Here is a 15,858-nt window from a genome sequence, read left to right as displayed (position 1 = left end):
AGCACAGAAAAGGCCCTTCGGCCCATCAGGGAGATGGTGGTGGCAGGCTGGAGGTGAGAAAGGGAAGCCATGAAAGGCAGCACAGAACATTTAAAGGCTGCTTCAATGAGGTAAGGGATGTGGTTGTTCCATTTGAGGTCAGTGGCGCCGACAGTGAGCAATGGAAAAGGACTCAGTGTGGGATCAGTCAAGTTAAGAGGTGGGAAAGATTTTAAGAAATATATCTGAAATATCAAAGAAAGGTGGATAGAAACTTGCATTTAAATAGTACCTTATTATGTCCTCCGGATATCCTGCAAATGTTTTGGAACTAATGAAATATCTTTCATACTGTAAGGGCCCTTCTTGTTGATTTCCTCCTTTATTTTTGCTGTTTTCATTTTGATCCATGGATGCTTAATCGACACACGTCTTAATCGACATGCGTGTTAATCGACATGCGTCTTAATCGACATGCATCTTAATCGACATGCATCTTAATCGACATGCATTTTTAAGCTGAGCAGGGGAAATGAGGAACACGAAAGTTACAAAAGAGAACACGGCGCTAGTTTTCTGACAGCAGAACTCAGACTTTATGGCACCCGGGAGATCGGTGGGACTCTTGTTCGGTTGGTTGGCTGGTGGCCAATGAATTGACCAAAAGGCCGTGTTCTGCCCAGTAACAGCCGTTCATTGGATCCTGCCCAACATTAGCAGGCACAGAAAGAGGACTTGGGGTTGTGAGCACTAAGGCTGTGCAATCTGAGTGTAGTGTGGCCCAAAACGAAAGTGAGGTTAGACGATTGTCAAAACTGATTTTTGATAACCAGAGACTCTCGGCTGAATACATGTCAAAATTCAACTCTTACTTGTCCACCTTATTCCAGACAGGTTGATGTTTGACTGCACTGGAAAGTGAAAGTGTTGGACAGGAATACTCAATGGTGCTGCTCTGAGATTGGACATTTTTTTATTTATTTTTTCATTTTTTTGAGGGTGTGGGTGCCACTGGCCAAGACAGTGTTTATTGATCATCCCTAATTCCCTCAAGGAGGTGGTGGTGAGCCACTTTATTGAACCACTGTGTCGCAGGTACAGCCACAGAGCTGTTAGGAAGGGCGATCCAGGATGAAGATGGTACCTCCCACACTCCCTCAGCACTGAACTCGATTGTCAACCTTGATTTTTGTGCCCCCCCCCCGGAACCTTGTGGCTCAGAGGCAAGTGTGTTACCATGGCAGGACGGCACCGTAGTTAGCGCTGCTGCCTTGCAGGGACCTGGGTTTGATTCCAGCTTCGGGTGACTGTGTGGAATTTGCACGTTCTCCCCCCTGTCTGTGTGGGTTTCCTCCAGATGCTCTGGTTTTCTCCCAAAGATGTGCAGTTTAGGTGGTTTGGCCATGCTAAATTGCATGTCCCAAAGGTTAGATGGGGTTATGGGGATAGGGTGAGGTGAGTGGGGCCGAATGGCCTCCTTCTGCACTGTAGGGATTTTATAATAACATCTGAGCAATGGCTGCTCATGGGGAAGGGTATCTGCCATGGCAAACAAGTAACACTTCCAAAGCATAACGGCTGAACACCATAACACTGAGAAATATTTACCACCTCGAACTCCAGCTTTGCTGCTTCTCGGGTTATTTCGCCGCAGCGCACCAGCTGTTTCGTTTTAATTTTAACATGAACACAAACAGCATCTGCCTTCTTCAATTTCACACCTGATGAAAGAATTTCACACCCCTCTGCTCCAAATCAAAGATTCACACCTGATTGCCTTGTACCCACTTTGCAAATCTGTTTGCAACTTGGAATTATGCATGCATAAGAGGGCCGATTTTTTTTTTCCATTGATTATTTTTGATGAACAAATATCAAACTCTGTCCTTTATTTCAAGGTTGTTAACAATCCGTGCTGAATTTTGATGCAATCTACTGTGGAAGCAACATCATTGGAATGCAAATCAGAATAGGTAACGTTGTTATTTGCATTCCCTTCTCCCGAAGCCAAGGAAGGGAAGCAAAATACTGAGGGCTGGTGGAATAATTCCAGGAGACGCAGTCTAAAAGGCAAAGCAGGATTATTCTCCAACACCGATACGGCCACAGTCACAACGTACACAACAAATGTCCCAGCCCCGGGACTATCGGGGAGTGCCAATTCTGGGGGTCGATATTTAAGGACCCGCCTGTGAGCCTGAATGGACAGGCCTCCGTTCGCTCAATACGGGAAGTCATATTCTACGAAACCCAACAAGGAGATCGATCAATGATTTTCCTCCATGGTCCTCGTGAGGATTGTAGCAACTAGAATAGTTTCCTAACTCTTTATTCACCTCTCTCGTGGGAGGAGGAGAGATTTTCTTCACTCAAAGGGTTGTTAGTCTTTGGAACTGTCGATGGAACTGGCTCCATTGGTTAGCTAGGAAGTCGCTGGAGTGAGCTATGGCAATTCTAGTCCATCACGTCTGCTCCGTTCTCAACCATTGTAATATTACCCTCACCAGGAATGACCTCACTCCTCCGATCATCATCATCCCCCCCCCCCCCCCCCCCCCCCCCCCCCCTACAAAAGGTTTTGCCAATTAGGCTGCCGACTCAAAGTTAAGGAAGATATGAGAAGGTGAGCTATTAAAGAGGTTTTTTTTTAATTGGAGGCCGGAGATTTCAAAGTGAGGTATCTGAATCCTCTGCCGCTGACAGAGAGAAGAGAGAAAAGGACAGACTGTTGACCGGAGCCAGGAACGTTGAGAGGCATTTAGAGTGGGAGAATTTTCAGAATTAAGAAGTGGCAAGACACAGAGCGTGTGAAGTCAAAGGAAAGGATTTTAAAATCAACGTCCTCAAGGATACATTGAGGTAGACAACTATGAAGATTGATGGAATGGATGGATGGTGTTTGGTGTGGGGATAAGTGTTCAAATTTGTTTCTTGGATGTGGGCATTGCTGGCAAGGACAATGTTTGCAGCCCTTCCCTAATTGAACTGAATGGCTCACTGGTCCCTTTCAGAGGGAAACTAAAAGCCAACCCCAATGCTGTGGGCCTGGACCAGGTAAGGACGGCAGATTTCTTTCTCGAAAGGACATTTTCGTGTTTTTTACAACGGTTGTCATTACTGAGGTTTACTTCCATATTTTATTAATTCCATTTAAGTTCCACCAGCTGCTGTGGTGCGATTTGAACCCCTGTACTCAGCATTGCCTGGGGCCTCTGGTTTACTAGGCCAGTGATGTTACCATCGGAACTAGGAAACGGCTATGCAGCCTATCGAGCCGGAGGTGTAGATCATGGTTGATCTACACCTCCATTCCATTTAACCTGCCTCTTTTTGCCAGCTATCCTTACCCAACAGAAGTAAGTCCATCTCAACAGTAAAGTTTTCAATTGATCGCTGATCAACTAACAACCTCTGGAGGAGAGAGTTTGCCCTTTCCCCTGAATAGCTGAGCTCTGATTTGAAGATTGTGAAGCTTTCCACATCGGAAAATAGTTTAGAATCCATAGAATCCCTAAAAGTGCAGAAAGAGGCCATTCGGCCCATGGAGTCGACACTTACCCACCCAAAAGAGCACTCCACCTAAGCCCATATCCCCCGCCCTCTCCCCATAACCTAACCTGCACATCCCTGGACACTAAGGGGCAATTGATCATGGCCAACCCACCTAACCTGTGCATGTTTGGACCGTGGGAGGAAACCAGAGCACCCGGAGGAAACCCGCGCGGACATGGGGAGAAAATGCAAACTCCACACAGACAATGACCCGAGGGCGGAATCGAACCCGGGTCTCTGGCGCTGTGAGGCAGCAGTGCTAACCACTGTGTCACCGCTTCTGTGTGTCAACCCGAGCGAATCTTTTACCATTTTTCAAAACTCAATGAGATCTGAACCGAAGGGCCAAAAAAACCAAAGTTAACACAACGTGTACTAATTTAACCCTTTTAACTCTGCTATTATTGATTTGAAACTGTGTCCCCTCCACCCCCCCCCCCCCCCCCCCCCCACCCCATCCCCTGGCCCCATTATATCCTTTGCATGATGCAATGATCAAAACTGAGGACAGCCCTCCAGATCCAGCTGACTTAACTCCCAAGTTCCTTTAACAGGGTTTGTGTATTTTTCAGAATGTCGGAGGAGGCACTGCAGTTACCAGAGTTCAAGCCACAGACGTGGACACTGGCATTAATGCCGTGCTGTACTACTACATCACCCAGGGCAATGAAGACCTCACCTTCAGAATCGACAGGCTGACAGGGGAGATTGTCACTCGGCCATCCCCTCCAGATAGAGAGAGGCAAGCTTCCTACCAGCTGCAAGTAACAGTGGAAGACGATGGGACCCCTTCACTCTCGGTAAGCGTGCTTCTTCAATGATTCACTTCAATATCTGGACAGCAACAACGGCACAGAAGGAGGCTCCTTGGCTCTCTCCCCACAACCCTGCGATCCTTTCCCATTTAGACAAATACCCAATTTCCTTTTGAATGTTATCATTCTACCATCCCCAGAACCGAACATCACAGATCACAACTACTTGATGTGTTTCACAAAAAATGACCGACGGCAGGTGGCAGTGGGTTGGTTAAAATAAGAGGGAGTTTAAATATTCCTGTGACTATCAGTCAGCAGCGAAGTTACATTTTGGTAGAAAGGCTTATACAAGAGTCATGGGTCAGGATTTTCCGACCCTCCGTCCAATGCCACCACGGGAAACAATTTCTCCCGATCTACTCCGATCAAAACCCCGAGCCCCACTTATGAAATTTCTTGTTTTGTGCTCGGAGAGAGAGGAAACCCCATCTTCTCCAGCCTGGCACAGGATGTGAAATCAATGTCCCTTGTCTGACGCCGAAATGCAAACACAGCAACAGGAGGCCTGCGTAGTTCCTCTGATTCCCCCCTAGGTGGAGCAGCATCTTGAAAAGGGACCCAATCACCACCAAACCTTGCTCTGCTCCTCCCATGTCACGACCCTTGAAGCCAAACCATTTCTCCCTCCCTCAAACACGGTTCCTGCTGCCTGATCTTAGTGGGGGGGGAGGGGGGGGGGGGGGCACGGGGATTGTTAATCAGTGGCGGAAGTTGGAACTGAAGTCGGGAGGGAAAGTTTTGGTTCATGATATATGGTTGGCAGCGTGGTAGCACAGTGGTTAGCATTGTGGCTTCACAGCGCCAGAGTCCTCGGTTCGATTCCCCGCTGGGTCACTGTCTGTGCGGAGTCTGCACGTTCTCCCATGTCTGCGTGGGTTTCCTCCGGGTGCTCAGGTTTCCTCCCACAGTCCAAAGACGTGCAGGTTAGGTGGATTGGACATGCTAAATTGCCCTTAATGTCCAAAAAGATTAGGAGTTATTGGGTTACGAGGATAGGATAGAAGTGAGGGATTAAGTGGGTCGGTGCAGACTCGATGGACCGAATGGCTCCTTCTGCACTGTATGTTCTATGTTCTAAAGCAACAGGTGAGTAGCAGAGCGACAGTAGATGGGGGTGGGCTGGTAGAAATGAGACAAAACAAAAACAGAGTTGAAATATTCTTGGGAATATCATTCAGCAGAAAACCTACGTTTTTGTAGAAAGGAACTTAGCCCTTGGCTTATACGAGAGTTATGGGGCAGAATTTTCCATGCCACCTGCAGCAGTTCTCAGTTGGTGAGAACAGAAGATCGGCTGCCGGGAACAGCCGGAAAAGTCTGGCCGTGGTATTTAGGATTTGGAGAAAACCTCGCATTGCTCATGATATACGGCCTGTAATCAACTGCAGGTTGAAAGTCCCTTATCCGAAATGCTTGGAGCCGAGTGTGTAACGGAATTGTGCATGCCAGATGCACCTTGCGAACTGCGCACGTGTGGCACACGTTGGGAACTGCACATGTGTAGAATGTTAGGAATCGCGCATGTGTGGAACGTTGAGAACTACGCATGTATATCGCATATTGAGAACTGCCCATGTGAGTCACGTGTTGGGAACTTCCCATGTGAGTCACGTGTTGGGAACTGCCCATGTGAGTCACGTGTTGGGAACTTCCCATGTGAGTCACGTGTTGGGAACTGCCCATGTGAGCCGCGTGTTGAGAACTGCCCATGTGAGTCGCGTGTTGGGAACTGTGCATGTGCGGAATGTTGGGAACTGCGTATCATCCGGGAGCCTTATGGGATTCCCGCTCGTGGCATCAAAAAAGTGCGGTTTTCGGACTTTTCCGGTTTTCGGAATGACGGATAAGGAATGCTCAACCTGTACTGCCGTTTTTATTTTCAATCATATATGCTTCAAAGTTTCCAGCACAAAAACTCTTCAAACGTTATTATTTGACTTCTGGTACGCCTACCAATCCCCTTAAATCTGTGTCTTCATGTTAGTGTCACTCCTGCCACAAGAAACCTAACACTTCATGATGAGATGAAATGGAATGAAAATCGCTTATTGCCACGAGTAGGCTTCAATGAAGTTACTGTGAAAAGCCCCTAGTCGCCATATTCCGGCGCCTGTCCGGGGAGGCTGGTACGGGAATCGAACCGTGCTGCTGGCCTGCCTTGGTCTGCTTTAAAAGCCAGTGATTTAGCCCAGTGAGCTAAACCAGCCCCTGATCTTCAACCCCGTTAACGAAATGTAATCTTAAATCTCCTGTGCTCCAAGGAATTCTCAGGAAATGTGGTTTTAATTTTCACGAACACGTACAGCAAAGTTTCCAATGAAGGAACCTTTTTTAAAACATTGCTATTTGACTGATCGCTCCCCACAAGTCTGATCGTTGGGATTTGGGGAGTGTACCGCTGATGGTAGAATTCCCCAGCTCCTTGGTTTAATCAATTCTTGATATCACTTTAATATAAAAATAAGTTTAAAGCACAGAACATTTTGATCACCTCCTACTGTTTGTATTATTGTCTAATTTAGAGGATTAATAAATAGTAATCCAATTGGGATGGATTTATTACTCATCATGTGACCATCTCCCCTTCCAAACCCGTTCTCAGCCTTTTCTTCCCCGTCTCCAATATTCTTAAGTTTCTAAATAGTTATTAATTATAAATATATAAATAGACTTTTAAAAAACACAGGCCTTTTTAAATGCTCCTATGATTTTACTGGATGAATGCCAGCAGTGTATAGGAGATTAATCTGTAATTCCTCCTGACCCCTGAAGGGTTGGTTACCTGGATAATTGGATGCTGCATCTCGAACTGGCATCATTGTGAGTCTGTGTCTATCACTTGGGGTGACGCTGAGAGGCATGGTGCCCATGAAACACGGGTCATACTTTGTCATGGGTCATACCTCCAGTCACACATCGGGGGGGGAAAAAGCGAACAAACCTCATTTTGTACAGTTTTTACACTCGTGATAGATATCTATTTCATAGTTCACGCTAATATTTTAGAGATGATTTTTAGTTCTGGGTAGATTGTTGTGAAGTTAAGGTATCCAAAATGCTGGACTTCAGAGCTTGCAAGAACACCTAAAAGAAAATGGCAGTTCAGAAGGTTACCGATTTTTGTTAAATGGTCAAAATAAAAGAGATCAAGCCATAAAACAGCAGGTGTGGGAACTTAGCTGCAGAACTGGAGACACGACATCTACACTGTGTGCCAAGAACTGCAGTCCAGAGATGCTTTCTTTTGGGAGTTGCAGCTAAATTAATTTGAAGGCATTCAGTGAACTTTAAAAGGCTGGCTTGGAGATGCAATTTATCGGTATGTTTGCTGGGAGAGGGGTTTGGTTGCAGTTTAGACCTCAGATGGTTTGCAGCTCACAGAGAAGTCCTGGAAGTTGTTAGCAGGCTGCAGGTGATTAGGGCTTGGCCAGAGCCTGGGGAACTGAGAAAGTAGCAAATGTGATTGGTTCCATGCCGAGGAGTTGGGACACAGAAGTCCTGGGAGCCATTTATTGCATTATTGCAGCCGGTACACTGGAGTTCAAAGAAACCCAGACGCAGTGAGAGTTAGTGAAGCTAGCGGTCCATGAAAGAGTTGGAGGTGTTCCAGTAATTAGTTCAGCTTTGTGAATCCAGCGGGATTTGAACCGGGGGAGGTGAGCAATCACCTGAGGCAGTCCAAATCAGAACTGAATGTGCAGTGTGGTGTGTCAGATCGCAGATTGCCGATTAATCCATATTTAGAAGTTTTAGAACAGTACAGCACAGAACAGGCCCTTCGGCCCTCGATGTTGTGCCGAGCAATGATCACCCTACTCAAGCCCACGTATACCTATCCCAGTAACCCAACAACCCCCATTAACCTTATTATTTTTTAGGACACTAAGGGCAATTTAGCCTGGCCAATCCACCCAACCCGCACATCCCCGGACTGTGGGAGGAAACCGGAGCACCCGGAGGAAACCCACGCACACCTCCTGTTATTTCTGAATGTTAGTGTAGAAGATAGATATTGGTCGAATTTTTCGCCGCCAGTAGCAGAGTTTCCGGTGCAGAGGAGAATCTCGCATTAGGCAAAAAACGGGATTGGCACCAGCGTTGCCCTGCTCCAGTCCCCTACAGGCGACGGCATTGCGGAGGCCCCCGTATCTGAGACCCCCCCCAATCAGAGACCCCCCCAATCAGAGACCCCCCAAATCAGAGACCCCCAAATCAGAGACCCCCCAAATCAGAGACCCCCCATATCTGAGACCCCCCCATATCTGAGACCCCCCATATCTGAGACCCCCCCATATCTGAGACCCCCCCATATCTGAGACCCCCCATATTTGAGATCCCCCATATCTGAGACCCCCCCATATCTGAGACCCCCCCATATCTGAGACCCCCCCATATCTGAGACGCCCCCATATCTGAGACTCTCCTATATCTGAGACCCCCCCTATATCTGAGACCCCCCTATATCTGAGACCCCCCCAATCAGAGACCCCCCCAATCAGAGACCTCCCCAATCAGAGACCCCCCAATCAGGGACCCCCCCAATCAGGGACCCCCCAATCAGGGACCCCCAATCAGAGACCCCCCAATCAGAGACCCCCCCAATCAGAGACCCCCCCAATCAGAGACCCCCCCAATCAGAGACCCCCATATCAGAGACCCCCATATCAGAGACCCCCCATATCAGAGACCCCCCATATCAGAGACCCCCCATATCAGAGACCCCCCATATCAGAGACCCCCCATATCAGAGACCCCCCATATCAGAGACCCCCCATATCAGAGACCCCCATATCAGAGACCCCCCCATATCAGAGACCCCCCATGTCAGAGACCCCCCCATGTCAGAGACCCCCCCCATGTCAGAGACCCCCCCATGTCAGAGACCCCCCCATGTCAGAGACCCCCCCATGTCAGAGACCCCCCATGTCAGAGACCCCCCCATGTCAGAGACCCCCCACATCAGAGACAGCCCCCCCCATATCAGATCAAAGACCCCGATGTCAAGGGAGGTTCAACCTGCAAATCGCTGAATTTAACTCAAATCAACCATGTTAGGATTTCTTTAAGCACAAGCAATGGATCAAGTCATGGACTAGACCTTAAACTTTCCTAATCTAACAGTTGTATGGGGAATAAAGTGATATGGAGACGAGACCGATTCAGGTGAAACATCACAGACCTGAATCATACTCTTCCTCCCTCCACAGAGGGTGCCTGACCTGCTGCCTACAGGGTAGACAGTGCACAGAGGGATTGCCGCTTGGTTAGTAATCCAGAGACCCAGGACAAGGCCCTGGGGGCCCGGGTTCACATTCTGCCATCTGCAGATGGTGAAATTGGAATTCAATAAAAATCTGGAGTTAAAAGTCCAATGATGACCATGAAACCATTGTGGATGGTGTAACCCATCTGGTTCACTCACGTCCTTTCTGCCCTCCTTGCCGACTAGCGACTCCAGACCCAATGTGATGCCCTCTCAAGGGAAATTCGGGATGGGCAAAGACCCACAAACTAATTCTTTTTAAAACCTGCTTGAACAATTCCGGCATTTTCAGCTTCAGATTTCGAGCATCTTGCGTATTTTGCGTTTCGATTGGGTTATATGGGATTTGCTTACAAATGGGTGAGTTTGCATCAGAGTATCTTGGAAACTCAGCAGATTTAGAACCTTTCTCGTTGCTGGCTATTCATTGTGCTATATCAGTATATTTGACACATACTGTTAGCTGTGCAATAGCAGGTGCAATGTTAGGCGCGGCAAAGAAAAGTTAGTTCCCTTACTTGGTGACTCGGTGAATATTTCGGATCTTGCACAATATGATGGTGTTTCGAAACATCCTGAAATCTATTTAAATGCCTGTTGCCTGCAGGAGTCATATGTAGGAGACCGCTGGGTGAATTTAGAGTTGCTCATGACACAGAAAGAGGCCATTCCGCCTATTGAGTCCATGCTGGTTCTCCATTGAACAATCCAGTCTGTCCCATTACCTCCGCTTGATCCCTATAACCCTGCACGTTTCACCCATTGTGCATCACATTGTTCGCTGGCAATAATGACATCCGCCAGAGATTGACTGCAGTGGTGGATTTGCCCACAAACAACATTCATTGGAGTTTCTTCTTCATTACCTTTGACGCTGCAGGATATTCACAGTACACGATTTGCTGCGCCCGTTGATTTACCCCCCCCCCCCCCCCCCCCACCGAACCCATGGACGATTGGGAAAAGACCAAAGTCAAAAAGGAAGCTGGGTGAATGAGAGTCAAGAGGAGTATAGAGACTGAGCCATACACAGGGAGCCAAGAAAGAAGACAGATTAAAAAGAGACCAAAGAACGGCAGAAAGGAAGAGTGAGTTTTTTTGGCAGAAGTGTATTTGTCACCCAGGTGTTGCGAGGAATCTCTGCATCGGTCTTTTAGATGTCGATGAGTGAACGGCATATTTGATGAATATTTGTGGGTGGCACAGTGGTTTGCACTGCTGCCTCACAGTGCCATGGTCCCGGGTTCAATTCCGGCCTCGGGTGATTTTCTGGTGTGGAGTTTGCATGTTGTCCCCGTGCCTGCGTGGGATTCGTCCGGATGTTCCTGTTTCCTCCCACAGTCCAAAGATGTGCAGGTTAGATGGATTGGCCATGCTAAATTGCCCCTAGGTAGGGTTGTGGGGATAGGGTGGGGAATTGGGCCGAGGTAGGGTGCACTTTCAGAGGGTCGGTGCAGACTTGATGGGCTGAATGGCCTCCTTCTGCACTGTATTCTGGCGAACCAGCAGGCTAACTTATTGTGGTCAGGAGCAAAGGAATTCACCATTGGTGGCCCAGGACTATAGGAATTGCTGAAAGAACGATGGACCATAGTTCATCCTCTCCACATCTGGCCACATGACTTAACAATTGGAATTAATGATAATCATAGGAATCAGTCTTTGGTCTACAACAGACCCAGGCCAGAGGAAGAGGCCCCAGTGGCAGAGACGTTGAGGACCCATTGCTCCAATATCACCTAATCGTCTCCGGCATGCTGCACCTGCCCCACGTCAAGTCCCAAACTGCTCAAATACCGCATTCCCTTCCTGGTAGAAACCTTATCAAATTTGCATTTTGAATGAGTGACGCCTTCCCCACTCTACGTCTGAGCGGTGAAGGGGTGTGGACGGCAGGACAACACACAGATACTTCCAAGGCAGGCGAAAGGACTAAAGAAAATCTCCAGGAACAATTCATTACCTGTTGGAGTGAGAGTCCACAGCTTTGCTGGTCACTTTGTGAGCCTCCAATGTTGAATGACATGTCAGGACCATGAGCAGGTCATTACTCAGGCCCTCTATGACATTAATCACCAGCCTTGAATGACTGCAGTGGAAAATAATCCTCATCAACACTAAATCTAACAATTCCAAGCTTATAATTCCGAACAGCAGGAACCTGAAGGAGAGAATGATGATTTATTGGCTTTTGTGAGGCTAACGGACTGGTGATATAAGCCAATCCAGTGGGAGAACCTGTGGGCAGCATGGTAGCACAGTGGTTAGCACAGTTGCCTCACAGCTCCAGGGTCCCAGGTTCGATTGCCGGCTTGTGTCACTGTCTGTGCAGAGTCTGCACGTTCTCCCTGTATCTGCGTGGGTTTCCTCCGGGCACTCCAGTTTCCTCCCACAGTCCAAACTGGTGCAGGTTAGGTGGATTGGCCATGATAAATTGCCCTCCGTGTCCAAAAAGGTTGGGTGGGGTTACTGGGTTACGGGGATAGGATGGATATGTGTGCTTGGGTAGGGTGCTCTTTCCAAAGGCCGGTGCAGACTCGATGGGCCGAATGGCCTCCTTCTGCACTGTTACTTCTATAATTCTATGAACCTGACAAACAGCGACCTCACTTACTCCACAAATTCCTAGATTTCTTTGTCAAGGATCAATAATGACAAGTGCCATCGATGCAATGTCTCACTAATTCTAGCCTAACATCTATTTTGTACACTAACAGACCTTTTGCTTGCCATTCTAATTCTTTCTGTCTTTGTTAGTCTTTCACTCCTCAGAGTGACTTTCGCAATTCAATATTGCTGAAAAGAGAGATGTGTCGCTGAAACTTTTCATTTTGCACTCATCAAGACAAATGCAAGAAAGCCAAATTTCAAACAATTGCAATGGGGGGGGGGGGGAGGGTGTTCACCAATCAGAATTGATTAGTCAACCAATCAATGCCTTTATACGATTGCCCATTTCCCTTTTGACATGCTTCCCATTATTATGCCTCCCACACACTCTTTGTTTGTTTTCCTATCCGTGACTTTTTTACCCTGACTCTGGACGTTAGAAGTGCTTCTTTCCTGTGATGTAACTAAAAACAGGAAAGTTCTTTGTAATACTGACAAGTACAGGGAATTGAACTACCTGTAATAGCAGGAGCGTGTAATACATTTTAACGACCAATGGCTTGTTCCATTAACCCAATTATACACAGCTACCCGTGGTAAGTGTGGACGGTGTTAGGGGTGGAGGCCGGCTTATAGCTCAGCCAATTTGAAATGCATGATGGTTAGCACTGCTGCACTGCTGCCTTATTGTACCAGCGGCCCGGGATCGATTCTGACCTCAGGTGACTGTCTATGTGGAGTGTGCACGTTCTCCCCGTGCCTGCGTGGGTTTCCTCCGGGTACTCTGCTTTCCTCCACAATACAAAGTTGTGCAGGTTAGGTGGATTGGCCGTGCTAAATTGCCCCTTAGTGTCCAAAAGGTTGGGTGGGGTTGCAGAAATAGGACGGGTAGGGTGATCTTTCGAAGGATGGGCCGAATGGCCTCCTGCACTGGGGGCATTCTATGATCATGAAAAAGTGAAAAACACTCGCCCAGTCCCTCCGTTTCACCATTCCTCTCCCTCTGACATTTGTCCCTTTTTTTACAGAACGTTTTGTACACAACAGTAAATCGTTCCACAGTTGACATTACATCAGTAGGTTCATCAACCATTCACATAGAGAGGTCACCAGTATTATGGATCCTTATCATTTGTATCGTCCCATCAGGCTGATGATTCATATTGAGATGTCACCGAGTGTTGAATCATCAACACCCACATCAGCTAATATGATGGCATCTCCTTGAGTGAGCCTCCGATCTCAGAGAATCGTATTTTACATTTAATCTTTCATGGGGTATGGGTGTCGCTGGTGAGGCCAACATTTGTTGCCCACCCCTAATTACCCTTGATCTGAGAGACTTGCTGGATCATTTCAACCACATTGCTGTGGGTCTGGAGTCGCATGTAGGCCAGACCAGGTAAGGGTGGCAGATTTCCCCCCCTGTGGCGTTAGTGAGCTAGAATGGGTTCCTGTCTTTTAAATCCCTCCAACATCTCACCTTTCCCTATCTTTATGTCCTCCTTCAGCTCTGCAACTCTGAGATCTCTGAGTTCCACTATGTACTCCAGATTGTCTTTGCCTCGACATTGGTAGCTGTGCCTTCAGTACTGAAGCCCGGAATGATGCAATTCCCTCCCTAAAACTTTCCATCTCTCCTTTAAGATGCTGCTTAAAACCTACCACCTTGTCCTGATATCTCCTATGTGGCTCAGTATCAAATGTCTAATGTTCCTGTAAAAGGAAGTTTTGTTACATTACAGAAAGTATATAGGGCGCGATCTACATGAGTGGGAACAGAGTCCCATAGCATGATTATCCAGGTGTTTCCCAGCGCTCGGAACACCGAGACACACCACGCTTTTGAACGGCTATCGGGAGCCTCAGTGGTGAACGAGACCACACCTAGTCCCATCTTCTGCAATGAGACGTTCCAACGCTGGAACTCCTCAGTACAGGGAGAGATTGGGACATCTCTTAAAAATGGCGTCCTGCCCTCCCCTAACGACGTGACCCCTGAACCCCTCCCAAAGCCCCAACGCACCTATAAAGGAGTCCTTGACAACCCCCTCCCCTGCAGGGCACCCGCAGGCCCAATCCCCCCGTTGTGTGACACCCAGGTGGCAGTGCCAGGGTGCCCGAGTGACACCAGTAGTGTCAGGGTGCTACCCATCCCAGAGTGCAAGAACAGCACTCGCCCAAGATCTCCAACATGAGGGGGTTAGATCCCACGCCTCGGTTAGATCTCGGGAATACACATTAGAGTGAGACCAGCTGTCCCACTCTAATATACAGATTTGGCGGAAATGGATCCCGCCCATTGTGGCCGGGATTCCCAGAGCGACAACTCGCGAGATCGTGTTAGATCTTGCAAGGTGTGGCGAACCGAGTAGATCCCGGAAGGACGATCTCTCGGCACCTATCGGCCGCGCCGCGCTGCTTTTCGGGGGCAAACGACCGGTAGATCGCACCTACAATCCCATCCAGGAGTGTATGGGTTGTTACGTTGCTTGACATTTCCCTGAGCGCAAATAACAGATTCTCTCCTCGAGGGAAAATATTTTATTGTACCAAGGCCAATACATTGCAGCAGTTCAGATCTGTTGTGCCTTCGCAAATGAGTCATGTTAATTAGAAGTGTGAAGCTACTGTCTAGACACAACATTGAGACGCGCTCAAAATAACCAGTGGCTGCTCTTCCGTAAACTCTGAGTCAAAAAGCGGGGACAAGAGGGTCACGCAGATTCTTGTAAAACAGCCAAAAGCGCAGCGAGAAAAGGAATCTGCTGTCTCCATCCTGTGGACCACAGCTGCCCGAGGATCCTTTCCATTCTTGTCTCCAGGGATTGTGAAAATTTAGAGTGAGCAGAGGTATTTCAACGCCCACAGGGCCTTTGACGTGATGGGCATTTGCATCCAGTTTCCAGAGGTTTATCAATGTTTCCGAGGGGTCTCCAGGAATTCTTTGCTATCTCGTCCTCTCTGCCCTAACACACTGTGAATAAACAGCCGGGAGACCGGTTGAGACAAGGGCACTGGACTCATTTGAAAAAGGGCTACACAAAGGCAGTAGGCCATTCAGCCCCTCGAGCCTGCTCTGCCATCCAGCCCGGTTATGGCTGACCAAGGAAGTTCGTTCAGTAGAAAGATGAAACCGCACTATAGGCTTTGTTCATCCAAATCTATTACAATCACAGGAGTCCCAAAAAGGTTTAAACAGATTGGTTTATTCCAAAAGTAAACGCGAGCCGCGAAGCAGCAAGGGAGTACACCTATTCCCAGCCGCGACCATCCACAAATTCCGGTTCTCTTCCTGGCCGATTTTTATATGTGAATTTTAATGAGCCCCACTGTCCGGTCTCCTCAGTGGGGGAGCTCGTATTCCATAAGCCCCAGGAGGGAGATCAATTGGTATCGTCCCAGTGGGTCTCGTGGGCGTTCTGACGAAATCTATCTTGTGGTCAAAAAGTGATTGGCAGGTTAGCGCAGTGTGGACACTCCACACTGTGTGGTCATTTGATTCAAACTAGCTCACTTGTCCCCCTGTGCCAGTTGCACCTTTTTAGTAACCGTGTGGTTAATGGTCCAGTACCAAGTGGTTAGTGTAACAGAGATTAATCGAAACAGGAAATAAATTGCTGCTAAATATAAAGT

General features: G+C 47.9%; 1 protein-coding gene across 1 annotated transcript in view; it reads left to right on the top strand.

Moving 5' to 3' along the window:
* The window catches only part of cdh23 (cadherin-related 23), a 285,383-nt gene that overhangs the window by 128,929 nt on the left and 140,596 nt on the right, over positions 1–15,858 (top strand). The window contains exon 21 of the mRNA XM_038782950.1: positions 4,104–4,331. Within this exon, the coding sequence (XP_038638878.1) occupies positions 4,104–4,331 (228 nt within the window). The remainder of the gene's footprint in view (positions 1–4,103; positions 4,332–15,858) is intronic.

This window comes from Scyliorhinus canicula, chromosome 22 (genome assembly GCF_902713615.1).
Source record: "Scyliorhinus canicula chromosome 22, sScyCan1.1, whole genome shotgun sequence".
Lineage (NCBI taxonomy): Eukaryota > Metazoa > Chordata > Chondrichthyes > Carcharhiniformes > Scyliorhinidae > Scyliorhinus > Scyliorhinus canicula.
This window is presented reverse-complemented; position numbering and strand designations above follow the sequence as displayed.